Source organism: Pseudorca crassidens, chromosome 20 (genome assembly GCF_039906515.1).
Source record: "Pseudorca crassidens isolate mPseCra1 chromosome 20, mPseCra1.hap1, whole genome shotgun sequence".
Classification (NCBI taxonomy): Eukaryota; Metazoa; Chordata; class Mammalia; order Artiodactyla; family Delphinidae; genus Pseudorca; species Pseudorca crassidens.
This window is the reverse complement of record NC_090315.1, coordinates 17,297,322-17,324,773: the sequence shown is the minus strand read 5'-3', so window position 1 is coordinate 17,324,773 and position 27,452 is coordinate 17,297,322. Positions and strand designations below refer to the sequence as shown.

The following is a 27,452-nucleotide window of genomic DNA, read 5'->3' as shown; positions in this document are numbered from 1 at the left end:
ACTTGCCAATTTCTGTGGCACACACACTCCTTCCAGGGCCAGTTTCTACCAACGTGAAGACACTTGAACGTGGGTCTGGCAAGCGATGCTAACAATCAGCTCTTGCAAGCCAGCTCCAGCACGTCACCGGAGGCACCGCTCAGCACACGCGCTCAGGTGGCGGACGGGCCCCATCCTGCTTGAGAAAACGTTCTCGCTCCCTGGCTACGCATTGCACGAGGCTCTGGCGCGGGGCTCTCAACACGATAAACACTAGCTACATGTGGCTGACTGGGCCTGATCCAGGAGCATCCGGGGGGCTGCTTAGATTGCGGGGCTCCTCTGAATCCCCTGCGGGGTGACAGATGGGTAAACAGAAATATGAGTGCCTGGTTAATGAATAACACAGACAGCGGCCTACAGCCGCTACCGGGAAACAGGGGTAGAGGGAGCTGCCTGAGACTGACCTGGGGGCCCGACCAGCAGGAAAGGGGAAACTGGCATTGACTATTTCACTTCCCCTTTTTGGAAAAGGCGCTGTTGTGTCCCTTCCTCAGAAATTCTCAACTGACCACATGGGGATCGCTGCAGTCAGAGAAAGCAGGCATGGGTGGGCCCGGAGACAGTCTAAAGGTAACTACACGGCCAAGGTTGCAACGCCACTCCCTTTAACTCACCTGCCCCTTACCTTCAGGTTTCTGTTAGTTCTCTCTCTCTCTCTCTCTTTTCAGCTTTCTCTACCTGCTGTGGTTAAATACTTTTGCCCCGTTTTTTTCCTTTTCGTTATTTTTCTCTAGTCACCGGAAACGAGGACATTTCTCATCTACAAGTTGCGCATTCAACCAGGAAATTGGGACAGAGGTCTCTAAGCCCTCAGACGCAGTAGTCCAGTAACCTACTTGGCAAAGTTTCCAATGTCTGATAAGGGAGAGGATGTGAAGGGGTGGGGAACCAAGGCAGGCGGGGGCCAGCTGTCCACCAGCAGCTCACCCAAGGAGGGGCGAGCCTCAGCTCTATCCTAACCTCAGGCTCCCTCTCCCCAAACGTTGTCCCCTGCTGTCTGTCAGCCTAACTGCAATCAGCCTCTAGGAAACAGTGTTAGGAAAGTAAACATACTGCTCCCGAACCCAGATGTTTTCAATAAAAAGCCCACACTCACGCACAGCAGGCTCGAGTTTCTAAAGTGCCACGTCAGACATCACGTCATCGTACGTGGGCATTCATTCATCCACAAAGGTATACGGAGGCCTACGACGCATCAGGCCCTGTCCTAGGTGCTAAAGACGTGGCAGTGAACAAGGACAAGGCCCCTGCTCTCATGCAGCTCACATTCCAGTGGGAGAGGAAGACAGGGAGTCAATAAACAGACACTCTGAGAAGACGCTAAGGACTGTGAAGACCGTAAGACAGAGTCGCGGCAGGGGATGACTTTGAGGAATGAATGAGTGGCTTGGGAAGGCCACTGGAAGGTGCCCTTTGAGCTGAGGCCAGATTGACAAGAAGGAATCGCGCAAGCCAAGAACTGGGGGGGAAAATGTTCCGAGCAAAAGGTTCAAGGCAAGTGCAAGGCTTGAACGAGATGAATTTGCACAGGGACCGGAAAGGCCAGGGTGACTGGGCCTGAGTGATGGCTGGAAGATAGGCGAGCATCAGATAATAGGGGCGTCTTGAGGTTTCCGATAGGAAACACAGCACATTATCTTCTCCCTGCTTAACAACACAGAAAACTGAGGCTCAGAGCTGTCAAGTGACATGGGCCAACCCTCACCAATGCGGTCTTCTGACCCCTGGTGCGGACCCCAGACTCCCTCTCAAAACTAGACAGACGGGCACGCTCGCTCTCTCAATCGGTTACCTCACTGCAGAAGAGAAAGGAGGGAAGGAAACATGATTCATGTGGTGTGCAGTAGTTTGGTACAGGACGCTGGGGAGGGAGGTGGAGACTGGCAGCTGAGACTCCGAGGAAAGAAAGGAAGCAGAGGTGGAACAAGACACCTGAGTACCCAGGGCAGAGACCAGCACGGGAAGCCAGGTTCTTGGGAACGAGTGGTGGCTGGCGAGAGGCAGGATGCCTGGGCTCTGAGACAGCCTGGGTGGGAGGCCGCGGCAGTAACCAGGAGCCATCCCGTGCCGCCTGCAACAGAAATGGCGGTGTGAGGACAGAGTTGTGGAACCCTGGGGAATCTTCAAAAGTCTCTAGTCTGAAGATTCTCAACTGCACTGAGATCTGGCTTCACTGAGGAGCTTTTAAAAATGCCAGTGCATTTGGGCACTTTATTTTGTTACAGCTCCCAGGTGTTGGGGAGCTTAGAGGGCTGAGAATCACCATATCTAGACCTTCTCCTCCACTGGACTAACCACAAGGGTTTCCAGGAGGCAGCAGTCACAGTAACTGGGACTGAATCCTGGCTTACACTGTGCAACTCAACTTCTCTGTGCTTTAGTTTTCTGACTAAAAAAAAAAAAAAAAGGGCTAACGCATCTTCATGCTATCATGAGGATTAAGTGAGTTTAATAGTATACATACAAAACACTTAGAACGGTATCTCACACCCTATAGATATTTATACGTGGCAGTATTTTTAAAATGTAATTCTAGTTTTCTGCATAGAGGCCTCCAATTGCTGCTCATGCATGGCTCTCAGAATAAAACTCAAGGTGTCCCCATGGCCAGCAAGGCCCTGCCTGATCTGACACTTGTCCATCTGCCAAAGCTCATCTCCCCCAACTCCTGCCTGGCACCTCATCCTTCTCACTTTATTCTTCCTTTGCGCTTTCAACAACTTGCTAAGATCTTGCCCTCTGATCCTTTGTACTTACTGCCCCCTTTTCTTGGACCCTTTTCCTCTAGATTCTCACATGGCTGAGTCCTCATCTTTCAGGCTGCCTGTGACTTAAATTTCATTTGCTCATGGGACTTTCTCCTCAGCCCAGTCCAAAACTGCCTCCCTCTGATAAACTCACTCACATTATCCTGAGTTACTGACTTTACTGCATTTATCACTGTCTGATATCATCTATTTTTTGGTCTTCCTTGTTATTTTTATAAAAGGTATACATGCACACTGTGTAATGAGTCAGATAGTTTGCTGGGAAAAAGAGCATCGCTCACCCTCTTGCCCCACCACAAACATTTACCCCTTCCTGGAGACAACGGCTTTCACTTTTTTTCAACTGAATATTTATCCCTCGTGTCTGTAAGGAGCTTACTTATTTTACTATACTCTCTCATTTTTCAATATAAGGTTTTATCTGTGAACTTACCCCAGTGTCAGAGGTGGATTTGGCTCTCCCCAATACATAAACACACATGCACCCTTCCCACTCTGTATATTCATAATATACTTACATCATAATTGTGTTAGAATAATACTCAATGTTTACATTACTGTGACTATGTAAATAATGGAGCTCTATAGTAAACTATGATTACTTTTATACCCTGCACAACTTTCCCTCCACCCCAGAATTCGTAGTTGCCTTATTTTTCATATCCTCAGTTTTTTACATACTTATCATTGATTTCACCCGAACTCTTTGCCAATTGTCTTATCTCCTCTCAAGACCTTCAGAGTTATTAGTAGGAGACAGATTCATCTTCTTGAAGAGATCTCTCCAAGAACTTTCTGACCTGTTCCAGTCTTGACTGGTGGTGGTTTATGCCAGGTGTACAGCTGACCCCTGGACGTTTTTAAATTGAGACGTCTTTTGCTTCTCTGCTCTTGTTTCTCTCCCCTTGTTTATGTCCTCTAACAGCTTCTCTAGAAAGTAATAAATGTTTTGAGACTCTGCATGTCAGAAAATGTCTTCATTCTACCTTCATGCTTCACTGATATGGGTTACGTGTGGAATTCTAGATGGGAAATCATTTTCCTTCAGAATATTCAAGACTTTGCCATATTGCCATCTAGCACCCAGTCTTGTTGAAAGTACCCAAGACATTCTGATTCCTGATTCCTTGTTTATGGTCTATCTTTTTCTTAGTGGAAACTTGTAGGGTCCTTTACCTTTCTCACAAGTATTCTAAAATTTCATCCATTGCACTAGGCACTGGGACTCTTTCAATTTGCAAGATAGTATCCTTCAGTTTGGGGATATTCTCTTAAAACATTTTGTGATTATCTCCTTGCCTTCATTTTCTCTCTTTTCTCTTTCTAGAACTCCTATTATTTGGGGGACATGGGACCTCCTAGCCTGACCCACTAATTTTTCCTTCTCTACCATATTCCATCATTTCATCTTTTTGCTCTACTTCCTGTGAGATTTCCTCAAGTTTATCTTCCAGCCCTTCTGTTTAATTTTTCCTTTTTGCTATCACCTTTCATATCCACATACTCTCTTTTATTCTTGACTTTGTTTCATGGTTATAATATCCGCTCTTATCTCTTTAAGGAATTTTCATCTCCCTGTTCCAAGTTACTTTTTTAGGTACTGGCTTCTACTTTTTTTTTTTTTTGACTGCAGTGGGTCTCTGCCATGGTGCGCAGGTTCCTCGCCACCGTGCATGGGCTTTTCTCTAGTTGTGGTGCGTAGGCTTAGTTGCCCTGCAGCATGTGGGATCTTACTTCCCCCACCAGGGATCAAACCTGCGTCCCCTGCATTGGAAGGTGGATTCCTAACCACTGGACCACCAGGAAAGTCCCCTGGCCTCTGTTCTTTAGGTCAGAAGTTGTCATCAGACATCTGCGAATCCTTGATTGTCTGCTCATCTTGAAAAGAAGGAAGGAGAATAATACTTTTTTGAGATATATGCAAAGTATATAAAAATAATATGACATGGTGTCTAGGGTTTGCTTTAAAGTCAGAAAAGGGAAAAAGAGGAATGAAAATATGGCAAAATCTCCATAAATGTTGAATCTGGATGATGGTTAAGATTCTATTGTACTATTCCATCTGCTTTTTTTTTTTTTTTTTTTCCTTTTGCGGCACGCGGGCCTCTCACTGTTGTGGCCTCTCCCGCACAGGCTCCGGACGCGCAGGCTCAGCGGCCATAGCTCACGGGCCCAGCCGCTCCGCGGCACGTGGGATCCTCCCGGACCGGGGCACGAACCCGCGTCTGCTGCATCGGCAGGCGGACTCTCAACCACTGCGCCACCAGGGAAGCCCTCCATCTGCTTGTTATCATATTTGAAAATGTTCACATAAAAATATGGTTGTTGGCAGAATTAAGTTCCTTGAGGGCTTCTGAACTGAGGGCCTCAGTTCCTTGCTGGCTATGGGCTGGAGGCCTCTCTCAGTTCCTTACCGTGTGGGCCTCTCTGCGGGGCAGCTGGCTTCCACCAGAGCAAGAAAGCAAGAGACGACAAGAAGGAAGGCAGTCTTTAAAAACCTAATCTTCAAAGTGATCTTCCGTCACTTTTTCACAGCCCATTTTTTTTTTTGGCCGCACATTGCCCCTTGCAGGATCTTAGTTCCCTGACCAGGGATCAAACTCAGGTCCATGGCAGTGAAAGCGCCAAGTCTTAGCCACTGGACCACTAGGGAATTCCCACTCAGCCCATTTTGAAAGGGGGAGTGAATTATACAAGTGGGTGAATACAAGGAGGTGGGATCGCTGGGGCTGTCTTGGAGGCTGCCTTCCATAGGTATTAAATAAGGAATGGAAGCTGTGAGCCCATGAGTTAGGCTTCAGCTGGGTCATTTAGTTGGGGAACCTCCCATGTCAATGCTTAGGGGTCTTCCTCTTGAGCTGACGAAAGTTCCCAGAAAAGATTCTTCTCATCTCCTGCCTGGAGGGTGAAAGTTGGACTGCCAGAAATTTAGAAGCCGCATGGAAAAGACAGCTGGAAGGTCTCAACATGTAGCATTCCTTTAATCTCTGATGTACATTACATTGCTCCCTCTTCCTAGTGTGTCTGGTGTCCCACATTCCAAAAACCCTCTGTGTTCTCCGCTCCAGAGAATAAAACTCCAGTCTTTTCCTGGATGAGGAGCAGTTGCCTTGCATCAGGAAGCTGGGGAAGAGATCTGGGGGTTCTTTCCAAATAAACTTTCAACCACTCTCCCTTATGTTAGCTTGCACTTCACCCCCGTTTCCAGAGGTACCTCTTGCCACCAGTTCGTGAGCTCTCTGTGGGCCCTGCAGTAGAAACTGGGTTGAGTCTTGGTTTTTCCTACAACTGGCTTGAGATTCAACTCTCATAGGTCTGCCAAGTCAGTTACCAGTTACCACTCACTCATGGGCTTCCAAAATTTTGGTGGCATCGTATCCTCTTTTCTTCTCCCCGTCCTTATGGGCCTAGTGCCTCTCAGAAAGATCTCTTTACTGTCATTATGGTACGATTTCAGAAGGGATCCAAAGGAGACACGGGTATTCAATCTACCATCGTTAGCCTCAAGTATTTCTTCTTTATTATTGTTATTTGTTTGTTTACTTGTTTATTGACTGTCTTCCCCTCTTGAATGTGGGTTCCAGGATAACCTGTCTTTTTTGTTCACCTGTGCGTCCCCAGCACGCAGAACCATCCATGACACAGGCAGGTGTTCAACAAATGACTGAACCAATCTGCTGGAGCAGGAAGCTTGCTCCGCACTCTCAACGAGTGGATAGCAGACCCAGGTCTCTTGACTTTCCATCTTACGCTCTTCCTGCCACAGCGTGGGTGGGATGTGGGTGATTTTGTGGACTGATGATACCTAACAGGTTATAAGATGCTTCACATGTTACAAAGTGGTTTCAGACTCTTATCTCATTTGATCCTGACAACAGCCCATGGGCCAGATAGGAAACAAATTATTCTTGGCCCTAATACAGTTATGACCCTTGCCAAGACCTGTCCTGCGCCAAAGAAATCACCAACCTTGTTCCTGACCTTTCATCCCATGCCACTGTCATTTGTCTGACCCCTCCCATGACTTCCTCTGCAAATAAGACTTTAAAGGTTTTTCACCTCTCAAGGAAATGGTCCTCAAGAATCCAAGACAAGCTCTCTCACAAAGAGGAAAACTGGTACAGACGTGGGTAAGTAATCCAAGGACCTTTGAGCAAAGAGGATGAAAGAGGATGTCTGAGTTTTGTGACACGGTTGGAGCAGAAAAAGAAGAAAAGTAGGACTGTTTGAATTAATAGAGCATAGAGAAGAGATTGGCACTAGGAGGGAGCTTAGATCATTGAAGAAGAGGGAATAAGTCCCAGAACGAAAGAGCAGTACGTGTACGGTGGGAGAGAGCTGGGACGAAAATAACCATCTACCAAAACCAGTAGACGCTCTCCAAAAAAGGACGGCAGTGGCAGGGGCATGGGGGGAAGATGAAAATTAAAAAACATATTACAATCATAAAGCCAGTTACAAAATACTCAAGACAGCAGGTTCTATAAAACGATGACATCAGTATATTGGGATCTAAGACTAGCTTGGTCTCTGGACCGTCTGAAGTCTGCCTGAGGTGCCCCAAGGAAAAGTGAAAGTAGGGGCCGTGACCCCCTCGCAGAAGACAAGGTTCAACTTCAGAAGCCACAGCAAGTTGCAAGGGTACAGACCACAGGGGTGAAAGGCTGTGAGGGCCCCACACTCTCCTTGCGCTACTTGATGTCCTCCCTTGGACTCTGCCTGCCACCTCCTGGGTAGACAAGGTTACTACCTGCCTCCGAATCCTGGGAGGCCCGGACACCGCAGAGGCTGTGGCCTCTGTTACTCACATGCAGCCAGGAATCTCTCAGAAGCAGAAACTTAGGGATGAGGAGATGACAAGGGGTCCAACTCCTTAACCCTGCATCGAATCTTGATGAGTCGTGGTGTGGAAAGAGGCTCAAGACATCTTAGCTACAAAAACAGACGTAAGATCAACCGTGTGGCGATACATGGTGACTAGACCTGTGGTGGTGATCACTTTGTAGTGCATACAGATGTCAAATTATAATAGTATACACCTGAAGTTTGTGTACCAATTTTGCCTCAATTAAAAAAAGGGAAATTAAAACTTTCTAAAGTGAGGAAAGGAAGGAAGGAAGGAAGGAAGGAAGGAAGGAAGGAAGGAAGAAAGAAAGAAAGAAAGAAAGAAAGAAAGGAAGGAAGGAAGGAAGGAAGGAAGGAAGAAAGGAAGGAAGGAAGGAAGGAAGGAAGGAAGGATTGCAAAAGAGCATTAAAAAGCTAGGAATTAAAACTTTCTAAAGTGTAAAAAAAACAGGAAAGAAAAAAGAGTTGCATAAAAGCATACAGTAAACAGTATGATCCATTATGTATATAATAGTAGCAGCTAAGTGTCCGAGACCTTCATACACGCAGTCATAGTGCTAATCCCTGTGCACACACTATTCCTTACCAAACCACAACGTCGGTACTGCCATGGCCTTTCTTTTTACAAAAAGGGAACCTGAATCTTAGATTGACTGTTAATCACTTGCCCAATATCTCATGGCAATTAAAGTGGCAGCAGTAGGACTAGAACCTGGGTCTGTGTTACTCTGGAGGCTGAGCTCTCAGCCATCGTTTTATTGTGCCTCCAGAAGAAGAGGGGAACGTGCATGCACACAGGTGTGTATGTGTGGCGGGGGGGTGGAGAGAGAGAGAGAGAGAAATTGGGAAAGGCTATGCAGCAGCCAACAGTGGTTACTTACGGAGTTAGGGGAAGGAGAGGTAGGTCAGCTCTCACCTGCTACTTTACATAATTCTGTACTGTTTGCATTTTCCCAGTGAGCACATATTTTTCATAATAAAAATATAAAGGCTTAGGGCTTCTCTGGTGGTGCAGTGGTTAAGGATCCGCCTGTCAGTGCAGGGGACATGGGTTCGAGCCCTGGTCTGGGAAGATCCCACATGCCGTGGAGCAACTAAGCCCACGCGCCACAACTACTGAGCCTGCACTCTAGAGCCCGTGAGCCACAACTACTGAGCCCGCATGCCACAACTACTGAAGCCTGCACGGCTAGAGCCCATGCTCCGCAACAAGAGAAGCCACCGCAATGAGAAGCCCGTGCACCACAATGAAGAGTAGCCGCTGCTTGCCGCAACTAGAGAAAGTCTGCACGCAACAATGAAGACCCAATGCAGCCAAAAAAAAAAAATAAATAAAAATAAAGTTCCCTTTAAAATATATATATATACTTATTTTACCAATAAAGATGTTTTTTTAAAAAAGGCTTATTTTAAGTAATAATTCTGCCCCCAAACACACACAGAAGAAAAGTCAAATTACTCTAGCACTTAGGCCCTGTTTACTGAGCAATTACTATGTACTATGCCCAGTGCTAAGCATTTCATATTCAGGACTCACTGAATCCTCACAACTGGATCTGAAGGGAGGATATTGCTGTTAATCCCCTTTACAGAAGAAGAACCTAAGGCTCAGAGATATGAATTGACCTTGCCAAGGTCACATAACAATGCAGGGACTCAACTGAGGTCCGACTGGTTTCAAAGCCCTTGCTTTTAACTGCTGCAGTGTGCTAATTGTACAAGAATGATCACGATGATAATAACAGCAGTTTAAGTGCTTACCGTGTGCCAGACCTGTGCTTTCCGTGCATGATCTCATCAAACCTCCATGGCAACCCCCATTTTACAGATGAGAAAACTGAGACTCAGCAGAGAGTAAGTCACTTATCTGCCCTGGGTCCCCCAGCAGAACTAGAATCCAAATCACCATTCATGGCACTGGCATCCACCCAGTTGCTTAAACCAAAAACTCAGTAGTTATCCTTGACTCCTTCCTCTCTCTCTCTCCTTTTCCTCTCCATGTCTAATGCATTGGGTCCAGTTGGTTCCAGCTTCCAAAATACATACTCATTTCTCACTAACGAGCTGCAGTACCAGTGGAAGGCACTGCCATCTCTCATCTGAGCCACAGTGGAGGACTCCTCACAGATCGCCATGCTTCCATTCCTGCCTCTTGGCCCCTACGCCCTCCACTCAGTACGCTGTAGTCAAAGTGATCTTTTTTCAAATCTCTTGCTAAATATCCTCTCATGCAGCCTTTCTCAGGGTCTTGGGAGAGAACTAAGCCCTGCAGAGAATGGTATGAGTGACTGTTTACTCAATTTTCCAAAGGATGATACTGGCTAGTACCATTCTCTTGCTAATACAATAGGGGATGACCTAATTCATGACATGCAATGGATGCCTTAGAGTGTTAGGGCTTCATTCTCTGCAAGAACTGGGTGGAGATGGCTACAAAAGTTCGCTGTCACACTTCAAATATCAATGACCACAGCCTACTGGGCCCTTATGAGCAGCCTGCCACCACACCTCCACCTCTGCAGGCTCATTTCCTACTAACTTTTTCCTGAGCACAAGAGCTCTTTTCCGTTCCTCAATTATAGAAGCTTCATTCTTACTTCAAGGCTTTTACAGAGTCTCTTCCCTCTGCCTGGAACCCCTGCCCCCAAGCCTTTTAGGGCCAGCTACTTTGTTAGTCATCCACGTCTCAGCTCAAATGTTACCAGCTCATAGAGACCTCCCTGATACCTTAATTAAAGAGACACTGCCAGTTCTTGCTGTTCCGCTGCCCGTTTTGTTTCGTTTTCAGAGAGTATTTATCATGATCTGAAAGTGCCTTGTTCTGTGTTCACTTACCTATTGTGTGTCTCCCCAGTTAGAGCTGAGCGCCACAGGGCAGTTCAAATTTTTTCATGGCTGCATCCTCAATAAACAGCAAAAAAACTTTTCACATGGAAGCAACCTGTAAAAAATGCATTTAGAGAATTTATCAGATATTTATTATGTGTCAGTCACTGGGCTAAGAGCTTTGCATTGTATCCTTCTATCAACCCTGGCACTCTCCAGTGGAAATACAATGTAAGCCATTTTTAATTTTTTAATAGCTACATTATAAGAAGTAAAAAGAAACATAAAATTAACGTTAATATATTTTATTTAACCCAACATGTTCAAAGTATATTATCTCAACATGTAATCAATTTTAAAAGATGGAAATAAGTTTGGGGCTCAAGGGGAGGAGGACTTATTCCTGGGCAGGGAGCTGGACGGGGCTTCTCTCAGGTCAGGAGAGACCTTGGGAGGTTTCTCTGCGGTATATTGAGAAATGAATCAAAGCCAAGGTAAAACGTGTTACAAATATCGTGCCATGTCGCAAAGGTTTACACTGAATGAATTATACAAAAATATATCCAGGGCAATATCATGGTGCAGACGATTTGATTGATAAGAAATAACAAGGTGGCCTGGTAAAGGGATACAATTTTTTTTTTTTGGCCACACCACGTGGCGTGTGGAATTATATTAGTTCCCCGACCCGGCCCTCAGCAATGAGAACGCGGAGTCCAAACCACTGGACTGCCAGGGAGTTGCCAGGACACAGTTTTTAAGTTGTATGGTGAATGAGACCTTGGTGTCTCAATCCAGCCAGCCTGCCTCTGTAACTCTGAATAATCTGATTTGGAGATAATTTAGGGAGTCAAAATTAGTTTTCTGGTTCCTGCTTCCTTAGGGGAGGAGCCCCAGAGGTTCTGTTGGGAATTAGTGAGGAGGGCTATCGTGGCCATAAGCCGTAAGGGGGATCTGTGATCATCAGAAGTCTTGAGGGACCTTTTCATCAGGTCACCAATGCTAGATGGACGTTGATTCCTGATGCTACACTGAGAATGAGTGATGAGGGTGCTGTATGTAGGGAGTGAGGTGTGTCATGGTGGGGGAGGGTTTCTGGTTGAGATGATCACAGTGACCCCGTGAGGACACATTGTATCAGGAATGCAGAGAATCACATGAGAGGCGCTGGGGAATTTTAAGGTAGGGCTCCTCGCCTGTAGGAGGGGGAGTGAAAGAACGGTATTTGATTGTGCATGTAAGCTTAGGCATGGACGAGGGGATTGGTCCTTCATTCAATTCACAAGTGTTTATTGAGTGCCTACTGTGTGCCAGGCACTGTGTGCTAGGGATACAGTGGGCAGCAAAAGAGTTCCTATCTTCATAGCACTGATCTTCTTCTAGATTAGCTCTATCTAAAATACAGAATGTGAGCCGTATATGTAATTTAAAAGTTTCCAATAGCCAGATTTTGATAAAAGTAAGAAAAGACCAGTGACGTAAATTTTAATATCTTTTCTGTAACCCAATATATCCAAAATGTTATTCCAACATGTAATATAAAAATACTCGTGAGATACGTATACTCTTTTTTGTACATGTTTTACAGTTGCCCCATATCTCAATTAGGACGAGTCCCGTTTCAACTGCTCCATGGCCACATGTGGACAGTGGATAGCTGCACTGGAGGGTGCAGCTCTTGAGGACCCTAAAGATAACAAGTTAGTAGAGATGTTTCTGGTAGCGATAAATGCTATAACAAGAAATCAAGCAGAATTAGAGGATCACGAGGGCAGGTGATTCTTTAGGTAGTGTGGTCAGATTGCAAAGATCTCACAGAGGAGCTGTCATCTCAAGAGAACTGAATGAAGTGAGGCAGCAAGGGCAGTGAGGAATGAGTCATGTAGGGAGGGGGCAAGCTGGGCCTGTTGGAGGAGCCCCAGAGAGGCTGGGTGCCTGGACCAGAGTGAGCAGGGGAGTCGGGGAGATAGGAGAAGAGGCCCTTCGTAAAGTTGGTAGGGTTTATTCTGAAAGTAACGGGAAATCATCGGAGCGTCAAGAGTGGAAAGACGGCATGATTTGATTTAACGTAAAAGAAGGAGCTTTCAGGGCTCCTGGGAGGTGACTGTGTATCCACGGGTGATGGAGGGTCTGGTGGGACAGCAGTTGTGAAAGAGGTCAGCTGCAGTAGGAGGCACTGAGGACCAGTACTCCAGTCCCCGGTCTGGGAGACTCAGGTTCATATGAGGAATGGGAGGGGCCTGTTAGTGGGAGAGGACTGGGGGCTTTTTGTTTGTTTGGGTTGTCGTTGGCTTTAGAGAGGAGCACCCAGGAATTCTGCTGTAGGTTTATCTGTTGGGCGTTGGGAAATGCAGTGGGAGGTCTTAATAGCATGATAGTTGTCAAGGGTGCCACGTTGTGTTCACTTCTCAGAAGCATCTGAGGACATTTCCTCTGTCGAAGTTCTTGGGCTGCCTCCACAGTGCCAGTGTCGTGGGCGTTTGTAACGAAGCAAACCAGGCTCTCAGGACCCACTGTACTTAGGAGGTGGCGTGAGGAGTGCGGTGTCAGCCACAGAACCCCTTCATGGCTGAAGGCCTTTGGGCAGGTTGAAATTAAGGTGTCTTTATTGTTGTTGCTTTAAAATATTTTAACATGAAATATTGCAAACATACATAAAAATAGGGGAAACCACATTCACAAAGCCTGGCGTACATATCCCTCAGCTTTATCCATCTTAACATTTTGACCTATTTGCTTCAGACTTGTTTTAAAAACTAAAACGTTATAGATAGAGCTGAAGCCTGATTGTACCTTTCTTGAACCTATTTTCTTCCATTCCCAGAGGGAACACAATCCTCAAGTTAGTGAAAATCCTTCCCACTGGTATTTACACTTTTACGGCAGGTAGATGTACCCATAAACACATAACATCGCTTTGCATGTTTTTAGGCTTCGTATTAATGGTTTCACACTGCAGGTACTATTTTGCAATTTGCATTTTTCAATTAACATTTTTTAACCTCAGCCTGGTTGATACATGTAACTCTATCTCATTTTCACTGCTGGATATCTACCATTCCACCAGATGGACATACCACATTTTATTTATCCATTCTCTTGTTGATGGACATACAGGTGGTTTCCACCATTGAGCTATTGCAAGCATTGCTGCTGTGGGAATCTGGGTACCTGCCTCTTTGCATATTTTGCAAGTTTCCAGTGTATCCCTTGGATGGCGCTTGCTGGGGTGCACGTAGGCACAACTCTGTACTTCAGTCCTGGTTTTATCATTCAGAAATTTGACGAGAAACTTCATTGACAGAAAGTTAAACCGAGCCATGATTTGCCCCTTTGAGTTTTATTTTCCTTTGTATAAGACAGACTTGATTATAGTACTGACTTCATAAAGTTGTAAGAATTAAATAAGATCACAAATGTAAAGTACTAACACAATACCTTACACATGGTAGGCGCTCTTTTTGTGTGTTATGGACAGGAAATTAGAATTATTAAAAGCTCTAAGGCTTTGGAGTCTAACAGAACCTGGGTTCAAAACCTGGCTCAGCTGCTTCCTCTCCGGATGCCCTTGGGAAAGTCACTTCACCTGTCTGAGCTTCAGTTTCCTCATCTGTTAGGAGAGAGCAAATGCATGCAGTTGTGAATATTAGCTCTCTCAGTGTGAATCTATCTGGGTCATGATCTGACTGGAGTTACAGAGAGTACTAATAACAGCTACCCTTTGTTAATATGAATGTTAGGTTAACATTTATTGAGTGTTTCTTAACTCCTATAAAGTATTGATATTATTCCCACTTTACAGATGATAAAACTGAGGCCCCAACAGCGTGGTCACCCAGAGGTCACATAGCTAGTAAAGTGGTAGGAACAGAATCTGAAACCAGATCTGACTGATTTGAAAACTTGTGTTCTAACCACCAGGCTATAATGCCTTAAATGCCTTCAGCAGCTGCCCATCATTCTCAGCAGTGATGTCCAAACTTTTTTATGAAATGGAAGCATTTTGTCCAGCAAAATCTTATATAGAACCCCAGTTTATAAAGCAAATGAATGTTGTACAACTCCAGTTAAAGTGGGGGTAATGTCCTAGGTCCATGCGGGCTTAGTTCTGGCTCTGTTTAGGCTGTGTGAGCCTAAGCAAAGTACTTCATCTCTCTGAGATTCGGTTTCTTCACTTGTGAGATGGGGATATTGGTGCCAACCTAATAGCGTTGTTATGTGGACCAACTGAGATAATACATGCAAAGCACTTGGCATGAAGCCTGGCTTGTGATAAGAACCAAATAAGAGTGGCTATTGTTGCTGTGATTGTTACCACCCGCAGGAATCTCTTCACTGACCGCGGGATGGGGTGGAAATTTCTCAGCCTTGTATCCATGGCCCTCCATCATCAGACCCAACCTGCATTTCCAGCCTTCAGCCCCTACCCCGTAGCCAGGCTGAATTACAATGTCCCCAATTCAGTATGCTGCACTACCAGTTCTGCATTTCTGCTCTGCCTGCTGGGGGGACCCTCCACCATCCTCCCCCTTGCTCCAAAAGAACAAAGGTACACTTTTTTAAAAAATATTTTTCAAATATTCTTCAATGCCCAGCTCAAAGGTCACTTCCCCTAGTTTTTGGAGGGCTTTTGTTTGTTCGTTTTCTTTTGGCCGCGCAGCACAGCATGTGGGATCTTAGTTCCCTGACCAGGGATGAACCCACGCCCCCTGCAGTGGAAGCGCAGAGTCTTCACCACTGGACCGCCAGAGAAGTCCCTCCCCTAGTTTTTCTTACCCTGACTCCAAAAGAATTTCTCCCTTCTGCCGAATCTAAATGCACCTTTTCTAGTTGTATCCCGCGCTTTCTACCTATGCACTTCCTTTAACTGCAGCTGGATCAGAAGCTCCTTGAAGGCGTTCTGCACCGCACTTAACATAATGCCTCAGGCAGTCAGTATTTCTCAAACTTCACTGTGCATTTGAATCCTATGGGGGTGGGCGGGGGGGGGGGGGGGTCTTGTTAAAATGCATATTCTGGGGCTTCCCTGGTGGCGCAGTGGTTGAGAGTCCGACTGCCGATGCAGGGGACACGGGTTCGTGCCCCGGTCCGGGAAGATCCCACATGCCGCGGAGCGGCTGGGCCCGTGAGCCATGGCCACTGAGCCTGCGCGTCCGGAGCCTGTGCTCCGCAACGGGAGAGGCCGCAGCAGTGAGAGGCCCGCGTACCGCAAAAAATAAATAAATAAATAAATAAAAATAAAAATGCATATTCTGATTCATTGGCTCTGGGGTGGGCTGAGATTCTGCTTTCTCACAAGCCCAAGTGGTGCTAATTCTTCTGGTCCAAGGACCACACTCTGAGCAGCAGAAGGGTGTGGTAAATGTATGGGAAATCCATATCATTCACTCAGTGAGAAGTGTCTACGCAGGGCCAGTTCACGGGCTAGGCCCTGACACCTTAAAATGTAGAAGGTTTTTTGGTGTGTTTGTTTTATTAAGGTTTTGTTTTTTTACTTTATCCTTTTGAATATGTACACATGGTAAAAAGAATTTTTCTCATAAAATCCAAAAGGGCACAGAGTGCGAGTACGTCAGTCCCCAGAGGTGATCACTGTTACTTCCTGAGTTTTACTCTAGAGATACTTTATGCATATAAGAGCATATATTTGCACCATCTTTTTTTCTAATATACTATTCACACTGCTCTGCCCCCTTTTTTTTTTCATTCTACTATATCTTCGAGATTGTTCCATATTTCAACATATATCTCTACATCCTATTTAATGAGTGGCATAATGTCCACACAGAATGCATTGGTTGTTTTTATAAAGTGTAGAGTGAAGTATGGCTACTTCTTGGCTTCTTTCTCATCCTACACATTCCCCAGAGAGAACAGGTATCTTGTCTTCTGTTCTTTGAATCCTCTGAATTATCTCACCCATGTTGGTACATTTTTGTCAGTTTCATTAGCTCTAGAGTGCATCCGTTACCCACTTACACAAGCATGTCTGCAAGTTCTTTTCCTCCAGATTCCGGTCTTCCTAGACTCCAGTTGTTTCTTTACTCTGCATCCCCCCAGCACTCATAAATTACTCAAAGCCATTTTCTTGTTTTGGTCACATATTGGTGTGGAACGCTGCATACATAAGTATGTATAAAATGTGTATTGGCGGGGTTCAGGACACCCTACCCCAAAATATGGTGCCTCAGCATATTGAATATTTCAAGCTGAAGGAATTCGAGAAAATAGGTGCAGGAAGGACTCACTGACGTTCCCTAGAAGCAAGTCATAAGACCCTCATGTGAGAAGTGCCCTCCCTCTACCCAGGGGAAAGGATCATCCTTGTCTCGAAGATAGAGGGACCCCCCAAGAGGAATCTTAGTGAACACACCTTGCTAAGTTTCCCCAGTTTCCTACACTGAGCTCATATTCCTTTTGTCCTGTCACGTTTTCCCATGACTTCCCACTCTCCATCAAAGCTAGCACAAGGGCTTCCCTGGTGGCGCAGTGGTTGGGAGTCCGCCTGCCGATGCAGGGGGCGTGGGTTTGTGCCCCGGTCCGGGGGGGGATCCCGTGTGCCCGGAGCGGCTGCGCTCGCGCGTCCGGAGCCTGTGCTCCGCAACGGGAGAGGCCACAGCGCTGAGAGGCCCGAGTACCGAAAAAAAAAAAAAAAAAAAACTAGCACAAAAACATACAGGTTTGACTGCTTCTTCGGGTCTTCATTTACTTACGATTGCTCCCATGTCACGTAAGACTTATACTAGATAAATTTATATGCTTTTCTCCTGTTAACCTGTCTTTCGTCACAGAGACCGAGCCAAGAACCTCGAAGGGTAGAAGGAAAAGATATTTTTTCCTCCCCTCTGATATGTTTAAGGAAAAAATTAAAACATTAATAATAGAAGCCTTCTGTCACTTCCATCCGCCTCCCTGTGCCCCTTCCCTGTCACATGATGGTCTCTCCACCTACGAGGTAACCACTATCCTGAATTTTGCATTAATCATTCTCTTGCTTTCCTTTCTTGGTGGTTCTCCAGCCGTTAGCCTCACCTAGAGAGCTTGTTAAGACATGGACTGCTGGGCCCCGCGCCCAGTTTCTGATTTAGTAGATCTGGGGTAGAGCCCAAGAATTTCTGCTTCTCGGAAATTCTCCGGTGGTTCTGTTGCTGCTGATGCCAGGACTACACTTTGAGAACTGCTTTATCTCAAAGGTACTCTTGCCTTCTCTGTGATGACTTGTGTCCTCCCCTAAAACCTAGCCACTCAATAAATGTAGCTTAAGGACTTCCCCTCCTTCTTCCTCTACTCCATTTCCTATCACCCAGTTTATGAGCACTCAGTCTTTGCAAAATATTTTAATTGATTGTGACATTTGACCACTTTCCATTTTTTTCTTTTCCATTAATGAGCTCATTTATAAGTTGCTTCTCATTAGTGTGTGTGTGTCTCTTGTTGTAAGTTAACTAGAAGGACGGGTATAAACAACATTTACATGTCTTATTCATCTAGACTTTAAGCTCCTTGAAAGCTGGAACCAAGTGAAGGGATTCAGAACATGCCACCCCAAAATATTCTTCTTTAATTATTGATTACTGATCATTTTGAGCTGAAGACGCTTGTGAAACAGCAGATACAGGAAGGGCTCTCCCCCTTTCTATCTAAGAGCAGGATGTAAATTTTTCCTTGAGAAAGGTGCCCTCCCTGTACCAGGAAGAGAAGGACATTCTTATCATCAGAGACTGGGAGTTGACTCCGGTCTGTATAAGCAAACTTACTAAAATAACCCTTATCTTCCATTAGTTTCCCTCACATACTTCCTAGTCACTGAGCCACGATTTATTGCCCCTAGTCCAAGGGCCTTTGCTTTGTCACATCCCCACAATTTATCATTCTTTTTGTAAAAAGGTATGCACCTTACAGGCTTTTGGACCTAACAACTTCTTTGGGTCTCCATTTTCCTTCTGTGAAGACACCTGTGTATATGTAAAAAAAAAAAAATTAAATTTGTTTGCTTTTCTCCTGTTAATCTGTCTCATGTCAGTTTAATTATTAGGCCAGCTGCAGCATTTAAGAGGGTAGAAGGAAGTTTTTCCTCCCCCTACACAAGTTTAATTTCCCTATGTAGTCTACCACTTCAAGTAAGCTACAGGCCATAATTTGCAAATTCAGTTGCTTGTAAGAGCCAAAAGACAATTAAATAAATGAAACTTGACAAGTGGAACTTTGCTGATCTGGAGACCACGTCCTAGGTAAAGAGGGCAGCTATTACTTGGATTTAAGCCAATCGCGGGTCCCTTGTTTTCTCATTTTCCCAGTTTTCAAGAGAAACCAGAAAAAATCCCAACTAATTCAACATTTTAAGTACACAGAGCAGGCACACAGAGTACACAGATTCCATACAGAGTACACCTGCAGGAACTGAAACTGAATCCATTCCACATTTCTAGACCTTTTCAGTAAATGGATGGATGGATGGATGGATGGATGGATGGATGGATGGATGGATTGGTGAGTGAGTGAGTGAGTGAGTGAATAATGAGTGGTAGCTCTGGGGGAGGGGAGCGATTAGTGGAGAAAACAAGCAATTGTTGAGCACCTACTCTATGCCTGGCCCTGTGCAAAGGGCTGTATATACCTTATCTCATTTGACTTTCATAACAAAACTTCAAGGTAGTTATTATCATTCTTGTTTATTTCCACACTCATTTCACAGATAAAGAAAGGAGGCTTAGAAAGACCCAGGGTCACACCACCAGTTTTCTTTATTTATAACCTACTTAATTTTAAAAACAGGATTTCAGATGAACTCTTATGATTTAAGCTGGATCCTGAGCCTTGGATTCCAGATAGCTCTGTTATACCGAATTGCCACCATCAGAGGAGTCAGGTTCCCAGAAGGCACGTCGGGGAGGGTGCCAGGAGTTCAGGGGGCAGGATTGCTTCCTTGGGGATGTTACCAAACCACTCACAGCTTCATGCTTCTCAAGGATATCAACTAGTACTAAGGTGCTAAGACACAAGGGGTCTCTTGCCGGCTTGATATACCTGCCCTTCCCACTTTCTCCTGTCTCACTACTTCCTACCCTCTCAGAAGTCAAGATTTCTGCCTATCAGCCTTGGAGCTCACTCCATCTTAATTCCTTTCTAGAGCCCAGTAGGATAAGGGCAGAGATGCAGATACGGGAGCCGTTTGTTTGGAAAACATTTTATTGGAGTTACTGAGGCAGCAAAGAGTGATCATAGATAGGATGGTGATCAGATCCCACACTGGCCCCCTCTTTCAGTGGTATCAGCAGTGCTGGGTCTCGAAGGGGCTGGTCATTGGGCATCCGCAGCTTTACCCATCATTCCTCTCAGCTGTGGGGAGAGAGGGTACGGTCAGTTTGGAGACCCTTGGGGGCGGGGAGCCGGAGTCCTAAGAAAGCCCAGGATAGGGTGGCGCCCTGGTGGAAAGGAATCTCTGCCCCAGTCTAAGCTCCTGTTCTCCTCTGAGTTATAGTAGTTGCGATTTCCCTTAGCTTTGTTTTTCTTAATCTTTATTGGAGTATAGTTGATTTACAATGTTGTGTTAGTTTCAGCAAAGTGAATCTGTTATACATATACATATACCCACTCTTTTTTAGATTCTTTTCCCATATAGGCCATTACAGAGTATTGAGTAGGGTTCCCTGTGCTCTACAGTAGGTCTGTATTAGTTATCTATTTTATATATAGTAGTGAGTATGTATATGTCAATCCCAATCTTCCAATTTATCCCTCTGCACCTTTACCCCCACCCCAGGTAACCGTAAGTTTATTTTCTACATCTGTAACTCTATTTCTGTTTTGTAGGTAAGTTCACTTGTAGCCTTTTCTTAGATCCCACATATAAGTGATATCATATGATATATGTGTTTCTCTGTGTGATTTACTTAGCTTTGATCAGAAGAAGCTTTATCCTCCTTTCACTTTCCCCACTCTCCCACTGAGATCCTCTGCTTTTTCCCTCACCCCCAGCCTCCTTTCTCTCCTAATGCCCACTGCCTCTTACCTTAGGAAAAGCATCCCAGTTGACGAAAGGAAGTCTCCTTTTGACAGACTAAAACAGAAAAAGAGAATGAGAGTGATGTGTTACAGGTCAGGTGAGCATGGATCAGTAAGCGCTTGCTGAAGACTCTGTAGCGGTGACGGTGTCATTGTTTTATAATTACAGTAAGCATTAATATTTCCTGAGCACTTCTTCTGTGCCTGCCTTATACTGACTGCTTTATGGGCATGATTTCATTTGGTCTTCACAGCAGTCTTTTTTTTTTTTTGCGGTACGCGGGCCTCTCACTGTTGTGGCCTCTCCCGTTGCGGAGCACAGGCTCCGGACGCACAGGCTCAGCGGCCATGGCTCACGGGCCCAGCCGCTCTGCGGCATGTGGGATCTTCCCGGACCGGGGCAAGAACCCGTGTCCCCTGCATCGGCAGGCAGACTCTCAACCACTGCACCACCAGGGAAGCCCCATAGCAGTCTTTTGATGTTGGTACTGTCATTGTCTCCACATCACAGATGAGGAAACCGTGGCTCAGAGAAGTTAAGACATTTGCAAGAGGGCATGTAGCGAGTATGTGCGGGTCACGCACTACAGGCTCTAATTCCAGCGCTACCACTGACTTAGCCTTCTAAGCTTGGGTAAGTCACCCAACTTAGAGCCTCAGTGTCTTCCTGGAGGATGAGGGAATTCGAATAAACTCTTGACTGATTAAGTTTTTCCTTTTCAGAGATTGTCTTTGTGGGCCACGTTAGGAAAATAAGGTCTGGCCACGACAGCCTCCCCGGGAAGTTTTCTTCAGTTGGGCAGCATCTAAGTGGGACAGTTACTCCCTCCCAGGAAAGAACCAAAAGGGCTAGACTAGAATGCGTTGCCACTACCCGGACCAACCGTCAGGAGAAAAAGGGCGCCCAATTGCTTACCTCGAAGAGGGCCTTCCAGTTCAGGAATTCATTACCCTTAAGAACCTTTGCAGAGAGAGAAAGAGACCAGAAGAGAATCAGTTCCAGGGAAGGACAGAGCTTAGCCCCTAGCCCTCTGGGAAAGGTGAAGGACCATGACAGCTCTGCAAGCTCTCTACTCAGGCCTCTATCTCCTTTAGGATTTGGATATATATGGGGGCCGAATTAAAGAATTAAACTTACAGGTCGCGACTTTTCAGTGTTCGGAAACTGGGCATAAGCCGTCTAGGCAAAGCAGCAGGGTGTTCAGAAAGTTATTTAGGAACATGAACAGATGGGGGACGAACTCGTAGTCAGATGGTGGGAAAACAGGTGGTTTACCTCCTTGATTCCTGCCACATTATTACCAATGGTGATTCCTTCCTGGAAAGCGAAGGGGAGAAAGGAGACAAATGATCGATCACACGATGGCGAATCCCCTTCCCCAAACCCTCTCTGCCAGCTCTGCTCCCCTCCACAGGCCAGTCCCATTCTCCACCATGGCGCCTCCGTTAACCCACTCTGTCCCAGTGTGGCGGATGATTGACAGATGTACACATGTCGAGAAGGGATGGGAGAGTGGCACGGGGGAGATAGAGAAGTCGGAGCCCAGGCCTGCATCCACCGTCGGCAGCAGGAGGAGAGGGCGGAGAAAGAGGATTCCTCCCAAGAAAAACGAGCTAGTGCAGTTCTGCCGTGGACTCGGGGTGTTCCCGAGACACCCACGCTCAGCCCACGGAGCTGGGCACAGGAGATTGGAAGGCAGGTGGGGGCCAAGTTTCTGAGGTGCCCTGTCTGCCTTTACTTCTGGAGGTCGGTTTGCTTTGTGGCTTGAATTGCCACCAGAGTCTGAGTCTCCGTCTCCCTGCTCCAGCTGGAAGCCCACCTCCCACCCCCGTACTTCAGTGCCTCCGATCTGTTGCCATCCCGACCTTAGCTGCCCAGCCTCATTGCCCCTCATTTCTTCCTTGTGACAACAGAGGTCACAAACAGGTAGCCTACAGCCTAGATCCAAATGTTTAGATCTCATCACAATTTGGCTTGTTTGTTTTTTAATTTGAATTAAAGATCTTTAATTAGTAAGAATTCAGAAATCCGATTTCCAGTTTCTCTTGAAAATTTTTAAACTCCGGCCACACTGGGCACATTTTCCCACTTAGCAGCAGTCAGATGGCATAGAGACTGTCCCCTTCCAGGTTGGGCAAATTCATTCCACCTCCCCTGAGGCCCCACCAGCCCTCTTGCGCACGGACATCACTTGCTGGGATCCTAAGCAGTGGAGTCTGTGACCCCTATCGTAGACTTGCAAATCCGACATGCGCATTCCCCCATCCCCCTCACAGTGCGATAAGGTGGGGAGAGAGGGACCTCAGGATTTTTCCTGGCTGGAGACTGACTCCTAAGGATTCTTGGTATGGCCTAAGCTCCAGAGGTAGCAGGGCGCTTCTAGCCACCTGAGAGCCATTCCCAGGGATACAAACAAAACAGATGTGGGGCTGAACCCAGACGATCAACTTCAGCCCCTGTCTCCTCTCAGGATGTCCAGCCTCTACCCCACACTTTACCACCCTTTCCAGAAATATAAGCTTCTCTGCCCCTTCCCAGGAAAGCTTTGTCTCCTTCCTCCTTTCTTCCCTTCCTCAGAGCCCCAGCTTCTCATTCAGCCCCTGGTAATAGCCAAAGATAAGAGCCACTTATCCAGTGACCGATTGAGTCAGCTAACAGGTATAAGAGAAAGAGAACCCAGGTGACGTGCTCACCTCAGAACTGCCCAGGGTAGCCCCCTGAGCAGAGTGGAGCGCCAGGAGAGAGAGCAGAACCACAGCAGCAAGAACTGGGATCTTCATGGTGTCAAGTTTGGGGTGTTCTGAGGCAAGGCAAGGCTTGCCCTTTATATTCCCAGGGAGGCAGATCTGAACAGAACTGGGGTCCCCACCCTACTGACTCACCCCCAGATCCTGTCGCCCACCCCTGGGGCTCTGGGAAGGGGAGGTGTGGACTGTTTCCCACTTGCCTTGGATTTCTCAATTCACATTCTGCCCTGGGCACTTGGAAGGTAGGCTGGCAATGGGGTTCTTCATGCCAATGGAGCTGAGATGGAGACAGGTTGGACCTGTCCCTCCCAGAGACTGGCCATGGCACCCAAGCAACCTCTCCTTTTGTCTTTGTCACTTTGCCTTATATCTCTTCGTTCCTCTCTTATAATTCCGGCTTTTTCCCACCCTATCCAATTCTGTCTAAACTCCCTATACTGGCATTGAAGGCCTTCCATGCTCTGACCTCAATCCACCCTTCTAACTTTTCCTTCTTTCATTCCCTTTGCACATACTTCACATTCTGGCCAAACTGGACTCCTTACCAAAGATATCCTTCTTTTTCCTCCTCCAAGCAGCTGCCCATGTTACCCCTTATGCCTAAAATGCCCTTCTCTCATCTCTTGTTCTCAGAACCCAACATCCATCCTGGATTAAGCTTCCCAGATGTCTCCCATCATCTGTCATCCCCCTTCCCAAACTTTTCCCTTCTCGTAATTGCCATAGCAATTCATTTGTATCTCTCTGGCATTGTACCTAGAGTAACTTGTGTTCTTCCCTCTTAGAATATCAAGTTCTTGAGGTCAGGAACTATGTCTTAATCACCTATACATCACCATGCCCTAGCACCATGCCCTTACACAGTGGAGGTGGATTCAGCATACGCTAGGTTGGATATCTTAGAATTCAAGCATCCTTCCACCAAGTTGTGCTTTCTTCCTTTGGGGCCGGACCCATTATCCAGCTGCCCATCTTACACTCTTGGGTCTTCAGAGAGGTAACTGTCTTGAGCTAAGAAGACAAGGAATAGAGAAACACAGGGACTTCCCTGGTGGTGCAGTGGTTAAGAATCCGCCTGCCAACGCAAGGGACACGGGTTCGATCCCTGGTCAGGGAAGATCCCACGTGCCACAGAGCAACTAAGCCCGTGCATCGCAACTACTGAGCCTGAGCTCTAGAGCCCCCAAACCACAACTGCTGAGCCCATGTGCCGCAACTAGAGAAAGCCTGTGCAGCAATGAAGACCCAACGCAGCCAAAAATTAAAAAAAAGAAAAAAAGAAAGAAAGAATAGAGAAACACAAAAGAGCAAAAATAGGTCTTAGAGCTACCCAGTTGGGCTCTAGGTCCTGAACTTTGAGCACCCACACCATTTCGTTGAGCTTATTCTGCTCCCCACCCGACTCCCCCAGCTTGGCAGTTGTATCACCTCAAAGTGATAGAACATCCTAATCGAGTAACGTTCTCCACAACTGAGGCTCAGGTGGCCCAACCGGCTCCTGGTGTAAAAGGGAGGTGCTGGAACACAGACGGGTGCTGCCAGGACAAAGCAACACCTCATTTCAGCGTGGGCTCTTTACCCCGTCCTGATGCAATACACAGAGATAACAGGCCTGGAGGCGTAGCGGGCTGGGCTTATCCGCCAACAGTCTTCATGAGCCCCAGAACCTGGTACTTCAGTTCGATTCTCCTCCTGCCCCCACTCCCCAGTCCCCGGCATCCCGCCCCTCTTCGGCCTCAGGAAGCCTCCTCCGTTTTTCTAACGGTACGTCCCCTTTCGCAGAGCTACCTGAGGAGACGGTGCTTGAGGAAAACCCGCTAAGCACAGATGACCGTGCCACGCAGACGTCACGCAAGGCTGGTGTTCCTAGAGGGGACGAGTGAGAAAATGACAGATGGGTGGAGCGCCTCCCCAAAAGGTTTTTCTGGAGGACACAAGTTTTTATGTGTAATGAATTCTCACCAATTCATTAACAGGGACTGAAAGAGCTCATTCACCGCCGTTCTGTCGGCATAGCGTCAGCTGTGAACGAAGTTGAATGAAGCATGAGCAGAATGAAGGATCAACAAAGGAGAGCTGATATTCGGTGATGAAGTCCAATCAGACCTGCTAGTGGAGGAGCACTGCAGCCCGGGTAACTCCAGAGCAACAGAGGAGCCCAACGCTGTCATCCGCTGGGCTCCAGCTTTCTTTTCCAACAAATTCATTTCCCTGTTTCCCTTGTTCCTCCTCATGCTAATGCGGCTAATAATAACGTTAGCCAATTTATTGATGTCGTTCTCTGGGGCAGGCCTTGTGCTAGGTATTCTAAATGCATGATCTCACTGAAATATCACAGTGCTTCTGTGAGACAGGTACTAACAAGTTATCCACATTCTGTAGGCAGGGGAACCACAGCACATAGAGGTTAAATAACTCACCCTAGGTCACACAGCCAGGGCGTGGCCAGGCCAGTGTTAGAACCCCAGAGTTCCAGAGGCTGCACCTGTATTGCCCCTTTGCTGTACTGTGTCCTACCAAGGGCCTCGGCCAGCCCACCTAGCGCCCTGTATGAATGAGACCCATGCCCTGAGAGTCCGGGGGCACTCTCAGGTAGCCCCCTTTTGTCCTCTCGACCAGATGTCCTTTTGTGGTGTGCAGCCTGCACAGCCGTAGGTGGCAGCTCCGAGCAGACATGCATTCGTTTCGGTGGGTTAAGCTATGCTCTTGCCAAATGAAAACTGAGAACTGAGAGATGGATGGTACTCAATGAGCATACGTCTCAGGGTGAACCTGTGATTGCCTCAGATTCCGGATGCCTCTTATAGTATGAGCATCTTGTCACAGCAAGTGTGTGTTTAAAAGACAGTCTTCTAGCTCTAGTGTTGGAAGTTCTAGTGTTTAAAGCTGGGTTCTTTTATATAATGCCTCTAACTACAAGCCTACTACTTCATGTGCACAACCAAAGGAATTCCGTTCTTTTTCTGGAGGAAAAGAACTGGCTGTGCTAGACTTATGATCGATCTCCATTTGGCATTTTCAAGGGTAATTTTGGCCTTACATGATTTCTGCTGTAAATGCTAATCTAGAGTCTGGTGTCTCTCTCCCAGTTCCCTCCCCTTCCCCCACCTAAACTGCCTCAGTGAGTTTGTGATCCCCCGAGTGTGCAGTGTCCAATGGTGGGGCAGGCTGGGGAAGAGAGGGTAGGGGGATCCTCACTGGCAGAAGGTCCCAGCGGCTGGAGTAACGGGTGGCAGGAGAATCTACCTGGGTTCAGCGTCGGCTGCATCACAGAGGGTTAGTGGAGTCGGACAGAGGCACAGAGCCTGGCTCTGCGTCACCCCAGCTCCAAGTCTGCTTGATCTAGTTCCCACCCCAAGAATACCAATAAACCCCTGTTTTCCCACAGGCCTTCGCCCATCCCACCCCAAATCTGCCAGAACTTGAGTGTGGGTAGGAGGCCAGGCCCAGCCTTGTTGCTGCATTACAGACACACCTAGGGGCTGGGAGCCAGCCTCCTGGGTTCAGGGAGGGAACGGGGGATTTGAAGGGATGCGCACTGGGGCCTCAGGGTCTTGGCGAATATCTAGGTGAAAAGCCTAGAATCATTGGAGAGAAAGGGGGCTGGGGTGTGGGCTACTGGGGGGCAGAGCCCAGGGCATCCCTGTCCCGTCCTGTCCTCCCTCTGCCAGGGTTAGGGTCACACCCAAGAAAGCAATCACGTTGCCCAGCAGGTCTGGTTTCTTCCTTCACCGCCCACCCTCTGCCCTGTGCACGCTTTGCTTAAACTTCTCCCAGGAAGACCTCTTGGATTGAGCCCACTTAATTCTGATCTCTCCTTCCATCCTCTAACCCAGATATTTATTATGCAGCCATTTTGACTCCTGGTGCCGAGGATACGAGATGGACAGGGTACCTGTCCTGTGAAGCTTGTGTTCCAGTTAAAGAGAGACAGATTATAACCTAACAAAAAATTAGGAAACAAGATCATTTCGAGAACATGACAAGGTCTGTGAAGAAAGTAAAACAAGGTGACGTGATAGCGATTGGGTAGGTGTCCTCGGTTCAGCTGGCTTGGGGTTTTGGATTTAGACCAAAAGTCGTTAAAGTTTCAACCTTCTGAAGATCTCGGGTTCCAGGGACAGGTAGCAGCGGTGTTCCTCGGGAGCCTTTCCCAGCAGGTCCAGGTTGACATTGGACAGGGAGGCAGAGGCGAACGGTGCGGAGCCACGCCGAGGG

The 27,452-nt window shown here is 46.9% G+C and overlaps 1 protein-coding gene and 1 long non-coding RNA gene across 9 annotated transcripts in view; both read right to left on the bottom strand.

Moving 5' to 3' along the window:
* The window catches only part of LOC137215304 (uncharacterized), a 71,381-nt gene extending 61,462 nt beyond the window's left edge, over positions 1–9,919 (bottom strand). For all 7 annotated transcript variants that reach the window (XR_010939238.1, XR_010939235.1, XR_010939236.1 and 4 more), the window contains exon 1: positions 9,417–9,919. This is a non-coding gene — a long non-coding RNA (uncharacterized lncRNA). The remainder of the gene's footprint in view (positions 1–9,416) is intronic.
* Positions 9,920–19,652: 9,733 nt separating this feature from the next.
* Positions 19,653–23,304, bottom strand: KRTDAP (keratinocyte differentiation associated protein). Of its 2 annotated transcripts, XM_067720377.1 has the most exons (6): positions 23,181–23,304; positions 21,763–21,804; positions 21,625–21,666; positions 21,403–21,447; positions 20,494–20,541; positions 19,653–19,820 (listed from the first exon to the last, which is right to left on the bottom strand). In XM_067720377.1, the coding sequence occupies exons 1-6, from the start codon at positions 23,265–23,267 to the stop codon at positions 19,782–19,784; spliced, it is 303 nt and encodes a 100-aa protein (XP_067576478.1). In that variant the 5' UTR covers positions 23,268–23,304; the 3' UTR covers positions 19,653–19,781. The 2 variants fall into 2 exon arrangements, with proteins under 2 accessions (XP_067576478.1, XP_067576477.1); XM_067720376.1 differs by lacking the exon at positions 21,625–21,666 and having other exon boundaries at positions 23,181–23,297.
* Between the last annotated feature and the right edge of the window lie 4,148 nt (positions 23,305–27,452).